Source organism: Myotis lucifugus, unplaced genomic scaffold (genome assembly GCF_000147115.1).
Source record: "Myotis lucifugus unplaced genomic scaffold, Myoluc2.0 scaffold_7, whole genome shotgun sequence".
Taxonomy (NCBI): Eukaryota; Metazoa; Chordata; class Mammalia; order Chiroptera; family Vespertilionidae; genus Myotis; species Myotis lucifugus.
Window position 1 is genome coordinate 8,159,581 of NW_005871055.1, and position 20,845 is coordinate 8,180,425.

General features: G+C 36.8%; 1 protein-coding gene and 1 non-coding gene across 10 annotated transcripts in view; one reads left to right on the forward strand and one right to left on the reverse strand.

The window, feature by feature from the left end:
- The window catches only part of CAB39L (calcium binding protein 39 like), a 156,756-nt gene that overhangs the window by 65,108 nt on the left and 70,803 nt on the right, over positions 1 to 20,845 (reverse strand). For all 9 annotated transcript variants that reach the window (XM_023748655.1, XM_023748647.1, XM_023748649.1 and 6 more), the window contains 2 exons: positions 10,499 to 10,640; positions 6,929 to 7,093 (listed from right to left, as the gene is read on the reverse strand). In XM_023748655.1, the coding sequence (XP_023604423.1) occupies positions 6,929 to 7,093; positions 10,499 to 10,609 (276 nt within the window). In that variant the 5' untranslated portion in view covers positions 10,610 to 10,640. The remainder of the gene's footprint in view (positions 1 to 6,928; positions 7,094 to 10,498; positions 10,641 to 20,845) is intronic.
- Positions 110 to 211, forward strand: LOC111824672. The gene has a single exon (XR_002827765.1). It is a non-coding gene; the product is annotated as a U6 spliceosomal RNA (small nuclear RNA).

The following is a 20,845-nucleotide window of genomic DNA, read 5'->3' on the forward strand; positions in this document are numbered from 1 at the left end:
CACATGTATTTAATGTTCTTTCATAACCTATATATGTATGTTTTATTTACTTTAATATTTAGAAGTTCGTAATACTCCTATTTTATAGAATAAAAAATTAACCTCATGCTTGCTTCAGCAGCACATATACTAAAATTGGAACAATACAAAGAAGATTAGTATGGACCCTGCCCAAGGATGACACCCAAATCATGAAACATTCCATATAAAAAAAAACAACAACAAAAAACAAACAAACAAACAAAAAACCTAGCCCTAGCCGGTTTGCCTCAGTGGTTACAGTGTCGGCCCGCAGACTGAAGGGTCACCGGCTAGGGTCACCAGTTAAGGGTATACACCTCGTACTTTGGTTGCAGGCTTGATCCCCAGCCTCAGTTGGGGCGTGTCAGGAGGCAACCAAACCATGTGTCTCTCTCACATCAATGTTTCTCTCTGTCTCTCCCTTTCCCTTTCACTCTAGAAAAATCAATGGAAAAAATATCCTCGGGTGAAGATTAACAACAGAAAAAAAAGTTTGTTAGTATCAAATGACAGGTCAAGGATTCTAAACAATTCTAATATCATGTCAGGTATTTTTTCACTAGGTACAGCTCCTAAAAATGTTCATAATAAATAATTTTAAATTAAATAAGAGAAACATGAGAGTATATAAACACAATGAAAAAGCTCCACTTAAATTCAACATATGACCACTTTTTTAAAACATGGGGATTAAGATGGGAGTGAGAGTGAGCAAGCCCAGCAAGAGGATAAAGTAGGAAAATACATTATTGGGCAGAAAAATGTCAAAGCTAGAGAAACAGATACAGGATGAAAAGAGAGAAAAAGACCAGTGTATCTGAAAGGAAGAATGAGTTGAAGTCTGAGCCTTGGAGATTCCTCAGTCAGTGTTGGTTCCACCCAACACACCTGGTGTCACATCTCCAGAGCAGTCTTGCTCTGTATTCCTCCTCCTTGGCTCCAGTCAGCCAAAAATATTCCCTTATTTAGCAGTCTGAGAGCCTGGGACTAGTATTTCCACGATTCCCCAAGAGCCCTGACCTTATATGAAAATAAATATCCTTGGGTGAGGATTAACAAAACAACATACTTTTAGATTGTCAGTGTTCACAAGTTCAAATCCTATCCCTGCAATTTATTTGCTGAGTGCTCTGGAGGAAAAGTAATTTAACTTTTGCAAATCTCAGTTTCCTCATAAAAAAACTAGGAGGATGTTTATTTATGTAGCTCCTTCTAACTACAAAATTCTGTTTTTCATGAGCTGCATGTACACAAAAAATAAATGGTGCTAGCCTGGTGTGGCTCAGAAGTTGAGCATTAAACCTATAAACCAGGAGTTCACAGTTCAATTTCCTGTCAGGGCACATGCCTGGGTTGCATGTTCAATCCCCAGTGTGGGGCGTGCAGGAGGCAGCTGATCAATGATTCTCTCTCATCATTGATGTTTCTATCTCTCTCTTCCTCTCCCTTCCTTTCTGAAATCAATAAAAAAATATATTTTTAAAAAAGAAAATAAATGGTAATGGACTTATTCAAACAGATGCCTTAGTAACAGTTGAAATGAACAGATTTCCAGAAAACTGAAACATAACTTAAAATAATGCAGGGAAGCTTCTGAGAAGGTAGAGAAGCAAGAACAACCATGAAGCAAAGGGAACAACCTTTCCTGAGAAATGACGGCCAAATCTCTGTGCACTGAGTGCTACTAAGTTCCATCCCTTACCTTTCAGCCATATGCTGAAAAATCATCAACTTAATCATCTGGGCATTTGATGATAATGCTATCTAAAGTATACAACTATTTTAAATAAAAGAAATCCAAATAAGAAAGGAAGCAAAAGCCCTAGCTGGTTTGGTTCACTGGATAGAGCGTCGGCCTGGGGACTGAAGAGTCCCGGGTTCAATTCCGGTCAAGGGCATGTACCTTGGTTGCAGGCACATCCCCAGTAGGGAGTGTGCAGGAGGCAGCTGATTGATGCTTCTCTCTCATCGATGTTTCTAACTCTCTATCCCTCTCCCTTCCTCTCTGTAAAAAATCAATAAAATATATTTTTTTTAAAAAAAGGAATAGTCTGGGAGAGAAACCAAGATGGCAGCATAGGTAAACACCGGAGATTGCTGCCTCATACAACCACTTCAAAAATACAACTAAAAGACGGAACGGACATCATCCAGAACCACAGGAAGGCTGGCTGAGTGGAAATTCTATAACTAGAAGGAAAGAGAAAAGCATACCGAGACTCAGAGGAGGTGCGGTGCTGAAGTAAATACAAAGGTGCGGAGGTGCATGCGGAGAGGGCTGGTGGCTGAGGACATGATTGTCTTTTTCATCAGGAGGGAGTCTCAGGCTCTGAGCTCCAGTTCTGGGCGAGTCTCTGGGGACCCAGACTCATACGGGAGAAATGGACTGTCTGGCATCGGTCAGAACTCGAGGGCAGCTTTCTCTCGTAGGCACTCGCAGTGATTGCCGGAGCCTCTGAAGGCAGGACTGAGAGCAGCCATACTGCTCGCTCCACCAACCCTGTTGATCCCCTGGGACCCCGCCCCGCCCAAGCCTTGCACGAAGGCTTTTGCATATGAAAGGCCCAGCCCTTTGTAATCTGAAAATTACTTAACAAACTGCAGCTGCCCCAAGGCCCCAGGGCAACTAGCATTGCTTTACAGTTGGCTTCTGCTGGGTAGCCTCAGGCAGAGGCTAGATTAGAACCTCCTTAGATCCAAGAGCCAGTGTACCCAGTGGTCAGAGTGGGACCATCCAATTACAACTCCTCTGATCCACAAGGGACACACTTAGGGGGCAGACTCAGTGAGCACCAAAGCCCCACTGAAGCAAGTCTTGCCCCATAAGGGTGTCTTCAGCACAGAAGTTCTCCCACTGTAGATACAGCTGATTCTCACAGCCAACTGGCCTGGAGGTCAAATCCTCCCAGTGTTACCCACAACAATCAAGGCTTACCTACAACAAGACTGTGCACAAAGCCCACAAGGGGGTGCATCAAGAGTGTCCACCTCAGGTAATTGGGGAGGCTGAGCCACTGGGCCCTATAGCACACCTAGCACACAAAGCCACTCTATCGACACAGCGAAGCATTAAAAAATGCCGAGACAAAGAAACAGGACACAAATGACAGAAATGGAGGAAATCAAACTACTGGATATAGAGTTCAAAACCACACTTTTAAGGTTTTTCAAGAATTTTCTAGAAACCGCCGATAAACTCAATGAGACCCTTAAGAAATCTAGTGAGACCCTCGATGTTGTGATAAAGGACCAACTAGAAATTAAGCATACACTGACTGAAATAAAGAATATTATACAGACTCCCAACAGCAGACCAGAGGAGCGCAAGAATCAAGTCAAAGATTTGAAATACGAAGAAGCAAAAAACACCCAACCGGAAAAGCAAAATGAAAAACGAATCCAAAAATATGAAGATAGTGTACGGAGCCTCTGGGACAGCTTCAAGCGTACCAACATCCGAATTATAGGGGTGCCAGAAGAAGAGAGAGAGCAAGATATTGAAAACCTATTTGAAGAAATAATGACAGAAAACTTCCCCTACCTGGTGAAAGAAATAGACTTACAAGTCCAGGAAGCGCAGAGAACCCCAAACAAAAGGAATCCAAAGAGGACCACACCAAGACACATCATAATTAAAATGCCAAGAGCAAAAGACAAAGAGAGAATCTTAAAAGCAGCAGGAGAAAGAAACTCAGTTACCTACAAGGGAATACCCATACAACTGTCAGCTGATTTCTCAACAGAAACTTTGCAGGCCAGAAGGGAGTGGCAAGAAATATTCAAAGTGATGAATGCCAAGAACCTACAACCAAGATTACTTTATCCAGCAAAGTTATCATTTAGAAGTGAAGGTCAGATAAAGAGCTTCATAGATAAGGAAAAGCTAAAGGAGTTCACCACCACCAAACCAGTATTATATGAAATGCTGAAAGGTATCCTTTAAGAAGAGGAAGAAGAAGGAAAAGGTAAAGATACAAATTATGAAGAACAAATACACATCTATCAACAAGTGAATCTAAAAATCAAGTGAATAAATAATCTGATGAACAGAATGAACTGGTGATTATAATAGAATCAGGGATATAGAAAGGGAATGGACTGACTATTCTTGGGGGGGAAAGGGGTGTGGGGGATGCGGGAAGAGACTGGACAAAAATCGTACACCTATGGATGAGGACAGTGGGTGGGGAGTGAGGGCGGAGGGTGGGGTGGGAACTGGGTGGAGGGGAGTTATGGGGGGGAAAAAAGAGGAACAAATGTAATAATCTGAACAATAAAGATTTAATTAAAAAAAAAGGAAAAGTCTGTATCTAAATGATATACTATTTAAAACTTCTTTAAAAAAAAAGGAAGCATAAAACTGTTATTATTTGTAGATTACATACTACTATATAGAGAGAACCTTAAAGATTCTACCAAAAAAGACCTATTAGAACTAATTAAATGAATTCAGAAAAGTAGCAGGATACAAAATTAATATTCAGAATTTGATTGCATTTTTATACACCAACAACAAAATAAGAGAAAGAAAAATTAAGAAAAAAATCCCATTTACAATTACATCAAAAAGAATAAAGTATGCGGCAATAAATTCAACCAAGAAAATAAAAGACCTGTCCTCAGAAAACTATAAGACATTGCAGAAATAAATTGAAAAAGATAAAAATAAATGAAAGGATATACTGTGTTCATGGTTAGGAAGAATTAACATTATTAAAATGTCCATACTACGCAAAGCAATCTACAGATTCAATGAAATCCTTATCAAAATACCAATGGTATTTTTCACAGAACTAGAACAAATAATCCTAAAAAATATCTGGAAGCACAAAAGACCCTGAATAGCCAAAGGAATCTTGAAAAAAAAAAAAAAGTTCGAGGTATCACGCTACCCGATATCAAACTACTTAGTATACTATAGCATGGTACTGGTATAAAAACGTACATATAGATCAATGAAACAGAATAGACAACGCAGAAAAAAATCCACACCTATATGGTTAATTAATCTATGATAAAGGAAGCTAGTATATACAATGGGGTAAAGACAGTCTCTTCAATAAATGGTGTTAAAAGGGGGGGGGTTAGGGGACACCTGTAATACTGTCAACAATAAAAATGAATGAATGAAGTTGACAAAACTAGACAGGCAGGTAAAAGAATGAAACAGGATTACTTTCTTATACAATATACAAGAATAAAATAAAATAAAAATGAATTAAAAAATTAAATGTAAGACCTGAACTATAAAAATCCTAGAAGAAAACATAGAAGAGTAGCTAATGCTACTCTTTGACACCACTCTTAGTAATATATTTTTAGATGTGTCCTTGAACAAGGGAAATACAAGAAAAAATGAATAAATGGGAGTACATCAAACTAAAGTATTTTTGCATAGTGAAGGAAACCATCAACAACATGAAAAGACAACCAACTAAATGGATGAAGATATTTGCCAATGATATATCCAAAAAGGGGTTATATCCAAAATATATAAGGAACTCATACAACTCAACTCCAAAAAAACAAACAATCTGATTTAAAAATGGGCAGAGGACCTGAATAGACATTTCTCCAAATAGGACATACAGATGGCCAATAGACATATGAAAAGATGCTCAATGTCACTAACCATAAGAAATCCCAAACACTTATTGAAAAGACATATGCAACCTTATGTTCATTTCAGCGTTACTTATATTAGCCAAGATATGAAGCAACCTAAGTGTTCAATAGATGAATGGATAAAGAAAAAGTGAGGCCCTAACCGGTTTGGCTCGGTGGAGAGAGTGTTGGCCTGCGGACTGAAGGGTCCCAGGTTCGATTCCGGTCAAGGGCATGTACCTTGGTTATGGGCAGAATCCCAGTAGGGGGTGTGCAGGAGGCAACTGATAGATGTTTCTCTCTCATCGATGTTTCTAACTCTCTATCCCTCTCCCTTCCTTTCTGTAAAAAATCAATAAAATTTATTTTTAAAAAAAAGAAAAGAAAAAGTGAGATATATATATATATATGTGTGTGTGTGTGTGTGTGTGTGTGTGTGTATATATATATATATATATATATATATATATATAATGTATATTCTCAATATATATACAATGGACTATTAATCAGCCATAAAAAAGAATGAAATCTTGCCATTTGTGACAACATGGATGGACCTAAAAGGTATTATGCTAAGTGAAATAAGTAGACAGAGAAAGACAAATACCAAATGATTTCACTTATATGTGGAATCTAAAGAACAAAATAAACTAACAAACAAAATAGAAACAAACTCACAGATACAGAGAAATAATTGATGGTTGCCAGATGAGAGGGTATTGGAGGTAATGGGTGAAAAGGGGAAGGGAATGAGATGATCAAATTGCCAGTTATAAAAACAGTCACGGGAAAGTAAAGTATAGCATAGCAAATATAGTTCATAATATTGTAATAACTATGTGTAGTGTCAGATGGGCACTAGACTCATTGGGGTGATCACTTCATTAAGCTATACAAATGTCTAATTACTCTGCTGTAGACCCTAATATTGTCTGTCAACTGTAATTTTAAAAAAAACTGCCTGGTCAGTGTGGCTCAGTGGTTGAGCATCAACCTATGAATCAGAAGGTCACAGTTTGATTCCCAGTCAGAGCACATGCCCCGGTTGTGGGCATGCAGGAGGCAGCCAATCAGTGATTCTTTCTCATTATTGATGTTTCTATCTCTCTCTCCCTCTCCCTTTCTCTCTGAAATCAATTTAAAAAATATATTTAAAATTTTTTTAATTTTAAAAATGATTTTAGAGTTTTAGAAAAACGTTTAACATAATAAACAGTAATAAAAAATTAAAATCAAATATTAATAGTCATACATATTAAAATTGAAAAGCAGAGATATAATACTCTTACAGATAGTTTACCTCAAAGTCTATCAGCTGTAGGTCAGCTATCAGTGTCACCAGCAGCCCACTATTGTAGAGTTCTTGTGCTAACTGAGCCACAGCCTCTGTTGGGGGTTCCTTGTCATTTGTACCACACAGAATTTCTTTCATTGCTTGCAGTGATTTCGATACTTCTTCCGAAGCCTAGTGACCAAAAAGTATGCTAAGACTTAAGTGAATAAAAATTTTCAGGCTATAAACAAATAAAAACCACTTATTAATCCCTATATATTTATGATCAAAGAACACTGTACAGTTATAAACAAACAAAAACCTTTTAGTAAGCACTGGTTTTTTATTTTAAAAAGTTACTAAAATTTATATCTAAAAAAGACTTCTAGTATTTCTAGTTAGCCAGCATAATTGAAAAAAATATTTTCTTTTAAACCATACTCAGACACAGTCCATTTTGATAGTAATTAATTGTAAATTTAACTTTTGAAATTAAAATGACTCTATTTTAAAGACCTATCAAGTAGCTACTAGTCTTTAAAACATTTGCTAAGGTTTTTCCAATTTTTTTAAGTAGTCTAGGTATAAAATCATAAATTGTTAAAACGCATAAACTTTCTTTGTTGATACACTTTTCTCTCACACAGACATTATCTTTTTTGTTATCTATAAAACTTTTAAAAAATCCCTCACTATATATAAAGAATAATAGGAAAATCCTAGGAGATAGAAAGTAGGTAAGTGTGTACTAGGGCCTGTTGAGATAGAATGAGTAATGACTGCTTATGAGGTACAGAGTTTCTTTTTGGGATGATACAAATGTTCTGGGATTAGATAGTGGTGATGGTTGTACAACCTTGAGAGTATAATAAAAACCACTGAGTTGTACACTTTAAAATGGTGGAGTATATGGTATGTAAATTATATCTCAATGAAAACTTTTTAAAAAGTTAATACAGATGAGGAGAGAAGAACAGACCATTAGTTAACAATTTGATTTGCTGACCACTAAAAATATATATGTAAAGTATAAAATTTAAAGTATACTATTCTAATCATTATAATTGAAGGGAATAAAAAGAATAAGGTAATATAAAAATAATACATAGTCGCTGAAACCGGTTTGGCTCAGTGGATAGAGCGTCGGCCTGCAGACTGAAAGGTCCCAGGTTCGATTCCGGTCAAGGGCATGGACCTGGGTTGCGGGCACATCCCTAGTAGGAGATGTGCAAGAGGCAGCTGATCGATGTTTCTCTCTCATCGATATTTCTAACTCTCTATCTCTCTCCCTTCCTCTCTGTAAAAAATCAATAAAATATATTTTAAAAAAATAATACATAGTAATGTGACACTACTTAAAAAAATAATTTACATATACATTTTATGATCTGACTGAAGCAATCCTTATTTATTAGAGGTTGGAAGTTTCTTAAATTGTGTGACTATACCACAGGTCAAGAAACATTTAAGTACCCCAGAAGTTACCTGAATGGCTCTCTTTCAGCCTAAAAGTAAATACTGTTATGACTTTTATGATAAAAATTTATTTACATTTTTGTAGTTTTCTTACCTATGTTTGTAGCCTAAACAATATAGTTTAGTTCTACTGAATTAGAATAATACCTGTACTCTTTTAAAATTTGCTTCTTTCACTCCACACTGTATTTGTGAGATTCATCCATGCTGCTGCATGTAAGCAGCAGTTCTTCAATTTTCATTTTCTATGGTATTCCAATGATGGTGGCACCACTTCACTATCAGCTCTATTGTTGTTGGACATTTGGGTTGTTTCCATTGAGGGGTTATTATGCAAAGCACGATACTATAACATTCTTGTACATGCAGTCTGGGACCATGTTCAAGAATATCTCTAGAGTTTATATCTAGCAAGAACATGCATGTCTTTCTATCTAACAGATAATATACTAACCTTGTTTCCAAAAACCAATTTATACTTTACACTCATAGTGAATCAAAGTTCTTATTGCTTTCCATACTTGTCAATACTTAACACCATTAGACAATTTTGCCAAGGTAGAACATGTATATTATGAATATACTGCAGTTAATTGGACTTTTTCTGATTACTAATGAAGATGAGTATCTTTTTATGTTTTTTAAAAAGTTTTCTCTCTTTTGTTATTTAGAATTACTCTTTTATAAAGGTCTTTTTTTTCTACTTGGACCAATAGTTGGTTCAATATTACAAGTACACTAGGATTAAAATATATTTCTATATTACTTACAAGATGTAGGATGAAAAATATACTTCTACATCCTTATAAGAACACAAGATTGTATCAGACACTGAGACAGAAATACACTTTGCACACGAGGGTATTTAATTTATAGATATTAACACTAAAAAGTCCTTCCAATGCGGAGCACTACATGGTAGGATTTTAAAACAATGTTAAAATGTTCTACTGCAGTAGAAACTATCAGTTAACCTTTAAATAAAAGCTTTTTACCCTTCATGCCAATATAATATTATACCAGTAGTAGAGGCCTGGTGCATGGATTTGTGCACTGGTGGGGTCCCTCAGCTTGGCCTGAGGGAATCAGGTCAAAACTGGCTCTCTGACATCCCCTAAGGGGTCCCAGATTGCGAGAGGGTGCAGGCCAGGCTGAGGTACCTCACCAGTGCACGAATCCATGCACTGGACCTCTAGTATGCATATAAGATCTATGGTTAATCTCTTCCCCCATTCTTCCCTCCCCGCTTCCCTCTGAGATTCATCAGTCTCTTCCATGTTTCCATGCCTGTGGTTTCTGCTTCTGAGTTGAGCATCTGCCTCCTGGTGGTCAGTGTGCATCATAGCTACTGGTTGGTCGGTCAGCCAGTTGCTTAGGCTTTTATATATATAGATAACCACTTAGATTTTTAAGCTATGTAGTCTAGAGGAATCCAGGGTTGGTCAGAGGCTCCAGATAATGAATCAAGAGCTCAAGACCACCCTGGTCAAGTATCTCAGTTGGTTAAAGCATTGTACTGATACACCAAGGTTTCAGGTTCAATCCCCAGTCAGAGCACATACAAGAATCAACCAATGCATAAAGAAGTAGAACAGCCCTGGCTGGTTTGGCTCAGTGGACGGAGTGTCAGCCTGTGGACTGAAGGGTCCCGGGTTTGGTTCCGGCTGAGGGCACGTGCCCGGGTTGCAGGCTCGGTACCCAGTGTGGGGTGTGTAGGAGGCAGCTGATGGATGATTCTCTCTCAGCATTGATGTTTCTCTCTCTCCCTCTCCCTTCCCTTCTGAAATCAATAAAAATATATTTTAAAAAAAGTAGAACAATAAATCAATGTGTCTCTTGCACGCGCGCTCTCTCTCTTCTCCTTCTCTTTCTCTAAATCAGTAAAAAAATTTTAATAAAGAAATTTTAGTTGATTAGAGGGTTGTCCTGATATACCAAGAGTTCAAGACAATAGACTCAACAATTAACAGATGCATAAAACCTAAAATAAATTTAAATGTATTTACAGAGACCCTATGTAAATCACAGACCATATTTGGGGTACTTCATTAAACTTTTATGTTGGTTTTTGGTCTTGGAATAAATATATTTTAATAATAATGTTATTGTTTTAGCTCATACCTTGTCTGTCTTTTTGTCTTGCTTTTCCAAAATGGCTAAGTTGTCTTTCAGAATTTTCACAATTTCTGCTGGATTTTTATGTGATTTACTAAACAAAGGCATTTTTTTCATCTTTAGAAATCTCCTCTTCCAATATGGAATGCTAAAAACAAATAAAAAAAAATAAAAATCATTAACTTATTCTTAACATGATTAAATTGTTATACTAAAATGACTTAAGTTTTCAATTCAGTAATTTGCTATATTAAAATCCAATTAAAATGAGTTTCATCAAGTTTTATGCCGAATTTAAACACATGAAAAATATTTTTAAACTTTACCTAAAAGTTTTTTCTCTAAGTTAAAATTTCCTCTTATAATAGAAATACAAGTATTATGCAAGAATGGAAAAAAGAATACCTTTAGAGAATAACCTGATATTTAGACTAAAAACTGATGCTAATAATAATAGTAGATAAAATAAAACATATAAAACTAAAGTGGAATTAAGATCCACATACTATGCTAAGGCGATATTTAAAAGCATTCCACTCAACAGCAATGTAGAGTCTGTTCTTCACTCTTTAAATATTCAACTGACTATACTCATTGATGAAATGAGGACTACCATGGCAGAAGGTGAAGAGAGAAGGGCAAGGAGTATCAATTCTTGATTTTGAGAACATCAATTTACATACAGCAGAGGAAGCCAAATGTAGCAATCATTGTCTTATATTCATTTACTTTACATCTATTAGCAAAAATATTTCAAGCATTACAGAAATATGGTATAATAAATCAAAGGCTCCCATTAACAAATGACCCAGAGATACCAATTATCAGTTTGGAATATACTACTCCTGAGTTTTTTTCTATACATATAAAAGTAAATATGTTTTAAAATAAAATAGTTCTAAATATAGTATTTTGTAACTTTTCCAAACTTTTTATATCTTGAATATCATTCTATAAGTGCATGTTTAGGTCTGTAATATTTTTATTGCAATATAGTATTCCATTATACAGATACATTACATAATTATTTGATAAGTTCTTCTTAATTATTATAATTTATTTTACCAATACCCTATTGATTATTTTGAGTTAATTCAATTTCTCTTAATATTTTTCTTATTAACAGTGAAGAATATTATATGTAAATGTGTACACAAACATGTATACCAGTTGATAACAGCGCTCTTCTAACTAGCTATTCCTGTGGCATAACCTTGGCTATGGTTCTAAATCCCTCATCCTCCTAGATTCCTACTTCCTAAATCTGGTTCCCTAGTATTTGATAGATCTGTGAATTACCTTATATCCTTCTAATAAATTCATTCAGTATTGACTGTGATCAAGAATTCCAATGGGATACATACTAGTATATGTTATGAAGTATAAATTACAACTGTTGGTATAAATTTTGACAATAAACAAAAGACTTAAAAAAATATTTCATGTTTTCAGTAAGGATGCCTTAACTTCCCAATGTGGGAGGGTAAATATAAGGGGGAAGTTGTCCACTTTTAGGGCAAGGATAAGTTTTAAAAGAATGTTAAAGGACCCCAATCAGTCTCTAAAACTGATTCAGAAAGTTGACTCAGCACTGAAAGATAAAGTATGTGAAGATCACACTGTGAGACTCAGTGGGTGGTTTCAGGTGCAAAAAAGAAAGAACATTGGAAGAACATTGTGTCCTGTCCCTTTATAAAATACAAGAACAAAATGATAAATATGCATTAGGTCTTTCTTTAATAATCAGGCCTAAACATAAATAAAGGCAAAGTATATTTAAAAAGTGTATGTAATGTGGAAGTGGGGTAGGTGCTGAAATGATCATTAGATGGTTGGGCAAAGTAAACAGTCTGTTGATTACTACCTGGGTGCTCTTGGGCACAGTATGTGATCTCTCCAAGTTCTGTGTTTTTACCTGTAAATGGTTATAATAACATCTCCTTCTCAGGACTGTTGTAAGGATTAAAGGCATGCAGAGCACCTTGCACAGGGCCTATTAGATGTGAGGTACTCTATAATGCTTAGCTGCCATTATTTCAAAACGTTCCATAACAGTTAATGAATTGTTTCACTATACAGAAAGACATAATAATTGAGATATAATTTTGTCTTTATTGTGTCCTAGACACTTCTAAATTCCTGAGCCACTTACACATTTTTTAAAAATATAAATTTTGCCCTGGCCGGTTTGGCTCAGTGGATAGAGCATCAGCCTGCGGACTCAAGGGTCCCAGGTTCGATTCCGGTCAAGGGCATGTACCTTGGTTGTGGGCACATCCCCAGTAGGGAGTGTGCAGGAGGCAGCCGATCGATGTTTCTTTCTCATCGATGTTTCTAACTCTCTACCTCTCTCCCTTCCTCTCTGTAAAAAATCAATAAAATATATTAAAAAAATTATTTTTTGAATTTTAAATACTCAATCTATATATATATCAAAACCTAACTTTCAAATTGTCCCCTCAGGAGTTCAACCAGGAGACTGGGAGTTTGATCACTCGCTATGATGTGCGCTGACCAGCTGGGGGCGGCATGGAACATAGGAAGGCCTGGCCGGCAGCCAGAAGGCCCCCATCAGCCCTGATCGCCAGTCACACCTAGGAAATTTCGTGCACTGAGCCTCTAGTGTTCAAATATTTAACATTAACAAATTTTTATTTATTTTTTGTTAATCCTCACCCGAGGATATTTTTCCACTGATTTTTAGGAAGACTGGAAGAGAGAGGGAAAGACAGAAACATCGATGTGAGAGCAACAGTATGTACCCTTGACTGAAATCACACCCTGGATTTGATCTACAGGCCAACGCTCTATCTACTGAACTAAAGCTAACATTAACACATTTTTAATGGCTAAATGTATTTGTGTATTATCTTTATCTATGTAGTTCTACTACACTAAGGAACAGATAGTCAACTATAGGAATTTCAACTAAATATGTACTCCCTGACATCAAAACAGAGTACAAATTATATATGGTATATATATATATATATGATATGACATGACTTTTGTCAGTTACCCATTGCTCTGCTCAATTCTCACTGTAACAAGCTAGTTATAATGCTAATTCCACTAAAATTATAAACATTTTCAGGACATTATCTTATATAATAAAAGGCTAATATGCAAATCGACTGAACGGTGGAACGACTGGTCGCTATGATGTACACTGACCACCAGGGGGCAGATGCTCAATGCAGGAGCTGCCCCCCTGGTGGTCAGTGCACTCCCACAGGGGGAGAGCTGCTCAGCCAGAAGCCAGGCTCACAGCTGGCGAGTGCTGTGGCCTCTCCTGCCTCTATGGCAGTCGGACATCCCCCAAGGGCTTGTGAACTGCGAGAGGGCACAGGCCAGGGTGAGGGACCCCCATCCCTGAGTGCACAAATTTCGTGCACTGGACCTCTAGTATTAATATAACAGTTAGCCAGCATTTCCTGATTCACTGTAGCCCGTACTCAACGAACAAAACTAAGCACAGGGATAGAAAAACACAAGCCCTGCTCTTTGGAGCTAATTATTAATTGGAAAAGCAAATATTTTAGGGGCAATGAAATTAATAACAGTGGGAATTAACATAGAATATATATAATGCCTCTAATATAGTATTCCCTTTTTTGAATTTATTATTTTCATATTTTAAATGTACCTATTATCATAATAACTCTAACATAAACTAAGTTTAATAATGTTCTAAAATTTCATGGGATCATTAGTCTTCAATTCTGGGGAGCCTATTTTGAGGAAAATCAAAACCCATACTTTCAAACCATGCAGTTACAGCCCCCCCAGGTCTCCTACAAATTAATGTGAAGCTCTCTTTCCTACACTGTTCTCTTCAGACCATGGCCAGCTCCATCTCACCCCCAGACTGAACACCTGTCCCCATAATTTTAAATTTGAGGCTGCCCTTTCCATAATCTGAGCAATTGTGCTGGTCACTCCATGTGCACCCACCCTAATCATATCATTCACTGCACCTTTATTTAATAAATGAGCCAACCAGCACTCAACACTACCTGCTAATAATCAGACCTAAACCCTCATCTATTTCTGAGTTGTTGTTAACTGATCATTATGATTCAGAAGTTATCACCTTTATGTGTGTATCATTTCTCCTATCTGTAAATTCAGGGGATCTTTTTTCTTTTTATTGAATTTCTTGGGGTGACGCACTTTTTTTTAGCTTAACTGTGAATTCACCTCATCATATCATTTAATTCATAATTTTCCATTTCATTCATGAAGATATCAAGAAAAAATTTGCCAAATGCACTGGGAAAGCTCAGATACATTATATTTATTTGTTTACACCAGTTTGATTACTGTATTTTATTTTTTATTACATCTCCATGACTTACTAGTTTTATAACTGCAAGTTTGTACCTTTGACCACCTCCACCCATTTCATCCACTGGCATCCTATGCCTTTGACAACCACCAATCTGTTCTCTTTAATATATAAACTTATTTTTGTTTTGGTGGTGTTTTCTAGATTCAACATGAGTGAGATCATATAGTATTTATCTTTCTCTGACTTATTTCACTTAGCATAATGCCCTAAAGGTCCATCCATGTTGTTACAAATGACAAAAATTTATTCTTTTTAATGACGGAATAATATTCCATTGTGTGTGTGTGTGTGTGTGTGTGTGTGTGTGTGTGTGTGTGTGTACTAGGTGTACCAGTTAATAATTTGGATTTTTTTCAATAGATGGAGTTACACATATGTTGATATATATGCGATTTGATATGTATGCTATTTTGTTGTATTGACAACAAGTTTCAAAACTTCATATGTCAAATTTGCTGAAGGTGTTAACATCATAGATATTTTTACACTTAAAAATGCTGAATTTCATGTCCAAAAAAGAGCATTTGTGGGAAGTTATAATTCATTACTTTATTTTGAAGAAAAGTGCTGCTGAAAACTTCGGGAAGTTTATGGTGAACATGCTCCATTTCAAGATACTTGTGAACGCTAGTTTAAAAGCTTTAAAAGTGACGATTTCTATGTGAAAGACAAAGAACGTCCAGGTCAACTGAAAAAGTTTGAAGACCAACAATTACAAGCATTATTGGATGAAGATGCGTGTCAAACGCAAGAACTTGCAGAAAGATTAAATGTTGCTCAGCAAACAATTTTCGATCATTTATAAGCAATGGGAAAGATTTTAAAGGAAGGAAAATGGGTGCCACATCAACTGAACAAAAGACAAATGGAAAACTGAAAAGTCCTCAGTAAAATGTTGCTTCAACAGCATGAAAGAAAGTCTTTTTTGCATCGAATAGTGACTGGCGATGAAAAGTGGACTTATTTTGAGAATCCCAAATGCACAAAATCATGGGTTGATCCAGGTCAACCATCAACATTGACTGCAAGGCCAAATTGCTTGGGAAAGAAGACAATGCTCTGCAATTGTTGGGATCAGGAAGGTGTGGTGTATTATGAGCTTCTAAAACCAGATGAAGCCATTAATACTGATCGCTACCGACAAAAATAATTAATTTGAACCATACTTTGATCATGAAATGACCAAATGTTCCAGAAGATACAGCAAAGTAATTTTGCTTCATGATGACGCACCATCACACACTTCAAAACAAGTTAAAGACATGTTAAAAGATCTTGCCTGGGAAGTATTAACCCACCCGCCATATTCACCAGACCTTGCTCCTTCAGATTACCACTTGTTCAGATCGATGGCACATGCCCTTTCTGAGCAGCACTTCAAAACATATGAAGAGTCCTAGCTGGTTTGGCTCAGTGGATAGAGCGTCGGCCTGCAGACTGAAGGGTCCCAGGTTCAATTCCAGTCAAGAGCACATGCCTGGGTTGCGGATTTGATCCCCCATGGGAGCCATGCAGGAGGCAGCCGATCAATGACTCTTTCTCATCATTGATGTTTCTACCTCTCTCTTCTTCTCCCTCCCTCTTTGAAATCAATAAAAATATATTTTAAAAAACAACATACAAAGAAGTAGAAAATTGGGTCTCTGAATAGTTTGTCTCAAAACAATAAAAGTTCTATTGGGACGGTATCCACAAATTACCTGAAAGATGGGGAGATGTGTAGCTAGTGATGGACATTACTTTGAATAAAGCACTTTCGATGTTTCTCTTGAAATTATAGTGTTTTCTTTTACAAAATTCGCTATTTGTAACCAGTACACCTAGTATATATCCTATCTAATAAAAGGGTAATTTGCAAATTAACCGTCACTCCATTACAAAGATGACAGCACCCATAGCCACAAGATGGTGGCGCCCAGTCCCCTCAGCCCCACTGGAGTCCCCCAGTCTTGTGGGGGTGGCCACTGAGAGCAGGCAGCATGAGCGGCCTGGCGGAATGCTTGCTTCAAGACAAGTGTTCTGCCCTGGCCGCGGAGGGCCTCTGGGCAGCGTGTGTGCACGCAGAGCAGCTGGGGCAGGACGCCTGCGTCATCCCTGTGGTGACAAGATAAGCATCCCGCCCCAGCCGCAGAGAGCCTCTGGGCAGCGGGCGTGGAGCGGCCAGGTCCCACAGAGAGCAGAGAACCATGGGGAGTGGGCCTAAGCCGTCAGGGCTCCCAGATTGAAGAGGGCTCCCCTGAGGGCTCCCAGATTAGAGAGGGTGCAGGTCAGGCTTTGGGACCCACCCCCATGCATGAATTTCGTGCACCTGGCCTCTAATATATATAATCTTTTTTTTTTTTTCAACATGTACTCACCCATCAATGGATACAGGTTGTTTTCATATCTTGGCTATTGTAAATAATGCTGCAATAAACATGGAAGTACATATATATTTTTTTGAATTAGTGTTTTATTTTTCCAGATAAATACTCAGAAGTGAAATTACTGGATCATATGATAATTCTATTTTTAAATTTTAGAGGAACCCCCATAATGTAAAGGGGGGGTTATAAAAGATAGAATAAAATATTTTAAAATTAGATAGGCCATGTACAGTGAGCTGTAGGTTATTTATTGCTTATCCATATTCATTCTGAATCTTTTAACTCCTTCTATCCGTCATGGCTGAAAATAAAATGCTTAAGATGGAGACAAAAGGCATGAAGGAGACCTAAAAATGGTACCTTCTGGGGATAAATTGATAGTAGTACTTTTTCATAAAGTGTACCTCAGAGTTTTTAGAACATACATTATATTTCAGCAAAGCAGGAAAAAGGGACAAGAAAAGATGCCATGTTAGGCCAACAGACTGACACCAGATGAACTTCTCCTGGGCACTGAAAACTGTTAGGGCCTCGTACAAAACCTGCCCTCCAGCATTAGTGGTGACAGTGGGCCATACAGCACACAGATGCCAGTGAACTGACAGTGGCCCTGTTGTACTTTTCCACTTTCAAGAATAAATAAACAGAATAAACAACACAAAATGTAAGTTCTATTTAATGGGGGGGTGGCGGAGGGGAAGCAGCACATGAAAATGAAAGAAATGTCCTGTGGACTTGGACAGGGAAGGTTGCTTCCAAAATTAATTTTTTGTAGGAGACGGTGGGGGGGGGGGGGGAGAGATTTATGCAAAAAGAAAGCTGGCCAAGATAAACAATAAAACACATAAACATAAATATTACCCCCTCCCACCCAATGCAGCATGACAGTCCAAATCTGCATAGAGCAGAATTGACCCCACAGAGAATTGATTGACGACAAATAAAAGGTACAAAATTGGCCATTCTACATTTATTCATTCAGAAAATATTTACTGAGCCCCTTTAAAGTCCCAGGTATTGAATTAGAAAATTCTAAATGAACACGTCTCACAGGGCTCAAAATGCAGTGGGAAACAGACACATACAGAGTTTAGCCAGAATGCCAGAAAAAGTCAAAGAAACTAAAATGATATTAAGTGTGTGTCTGTATATAGACATACACTACATATATATGTATATATATGTGTATATATGTATACATATACATAGAGATGTATATATTATATATAGTATATATATAATAGAGCTATAGAGAAGATAAAGTGCTATTCAATAAAAACAGGTATTATAACAATAGGGAAAGGTCAAGGAAGCCAATAACAAAGTAAAGGCAACTAAAAAATGGAGCAGAAGCAAAACTCAAAGAGAGAGAGAAAAAAAATCTAAACCTGGTCATTTAAAGGATTTTTCTCATTGAGATAAATGATGAGACCCCAAATTAAGCTTCTTGTAGCTTTTAAAAGAAACAAACATTCCTCTTTCAAAGCTCATTTATACAAAATGACCTTAACAAAAAAGGGCCAAAAATTAAGTTGCCTTTAGACTTCCATAAAACTAAATGTCGTAGGACCATGGAGACAATCTATAGAGTTCTGAGAGGGAAAGTATATAACCTCATAATTATATGTTATTTATGTATTAATAAATTGTGTACAGTTACTAAAACTTTTACAAAAAGATGAGATGAATCAAGTCTACAAGAGTTCAATAAAATAAATGCTAAAATTCCGAAATAGTTCCTGAGTGGGAGCCTTGATATTGTTGGCAGGACATGTGAGAGGGTGAGAATCTACAATTATAATTAATTCCTCTGGGAATAAAAATAAATAAGAATTTAACTAAATAAGTTAAAAAGGAAACTACCCCAAAAATCTCAAAGAAAATAAGGATGAAAACAACTGAATCAGAAAAGTAAAAGAAAATCTCTGCAGGTCCCTCCATGCTGTCTCAAAAAGTAAGAGACCCACCCCCCTTTTTTTACTGCTGCATAGTATTCCATGGTGTAAATGTAGCACAGCCTTTTTTTTAATGCTAAGCAAAATAAGCCAGTCAGAGAAATACAAGTATCATATGATCTCACTCATATGAAGAATCTAATGAACAAAATAAACTGATGAACAAAATAAATCCAGAGACAAAGAACCATGGAACAGACTGCGGAATCTCAGAGGGAAGGCAGGGGAGGGTGTGTGGGTGGGAAGAGATCAACCAAAGAACTGTATACATATATGCATAACCCCTGGACACAGAAAATAGGGTGGTGAAGGCCTGGGGTAGGGGCCGGGGGTGGGGTGGGGGTGGGCTAGAAGTGGTCAATGTGTGGAAAAAGGGGACATAAGTAATAATTTCAACAATAAAGATTTTAAAAAATTACAACAAAAAAAGAAAATCTCTGGTAACTGTTTAGTCCTGTTTCTTCTGGTGATAAGACATGTCTGTTCTACTTCCCACCCCACCCTACCAAAAGGGTGGGAATAGGACCCAGGTGTGGCCAGAGTATTTCTTCCACTTCCCTGGCTATAACAATTGACTTACAAAATTATGACAAGGTCAAGATAATCAAAATACTTCAACAGGACTTTTCTGCCTATGTGTTTTAATTTAATTTAATTTAGTTTAAATAAAATATTTGGACACACAGGAGGAGAGATAGAGAACAATGTAATGTGCTTCTCAATATTTACCACCTAGCTTAAAAAGTAAAACAACTGAAGCAAGCCCCTTGGTATGTCTCACTGATCCTATTCCCCTCTGGCTCATACTGTGCCTACTTATCATTTATCTTTCCTATATATGTTTTCACTTTTTTACCAACATGTATAGATAATATAAGATATTGTGTATGCTTTAGCTTTATATAAGTGGTATCATACCATTAGTTCCTTTTTCCCTCAACATTATGTTATGAGATCTATTTGTATTGATACACAAATCTCTAATTTATTCATCTTACCTACTGTATACCATCCCATTGTATGACTATATTGCAATTTATTTACTAATTCTCTGAGTTCTAATTATTTTCAATTATTTACTGTTGCAAACATAATTGTAATACAGATTATCTTGCATGTTTACTTGTACATTTGTAGGAGAATGTCTCTAAGGCAGTGGTTTCACCCCTTTTTTTAGAGTGATTCATACTTAGGAATGCATTTTACATTGTGACCTAGAACAAGTAATGTATAAATTATTATATAATTATTTCATGAAACAATACCTGCTCTCTGGATATTTTCCATTCTATTCTACCTGTTTTATCTTACATCATTTTAAAAAAAGTACTGATCTCCCAGACGGCATGGCTCAGTGGTTGAGTGTCAACCTATCAACCCAGGAGGTCAGGGTTCAATTCCAGTCAGGGCATATGCCTGGGTTGCGGGCTTGATCCCCAGTGTGGGGCATGCAGGAGACAGCTGATCAATGATTCTCTCTCATCATTGATGTTTCTCTCTCTCTCCTCCTCTCCCTTACTTTCTGAAATCAACAAAAAATATATTTTTTAAAAAAGTACTGATCATTGTCTGTTAAATTGATTTCAGTACCTGGTAATGAGTTACAAGCTCAAGTTTAAAAAACACTGCTCTAAAATGGATTCAAGGAGCACAAACAGTATGATCATCTTTACTAGAAATG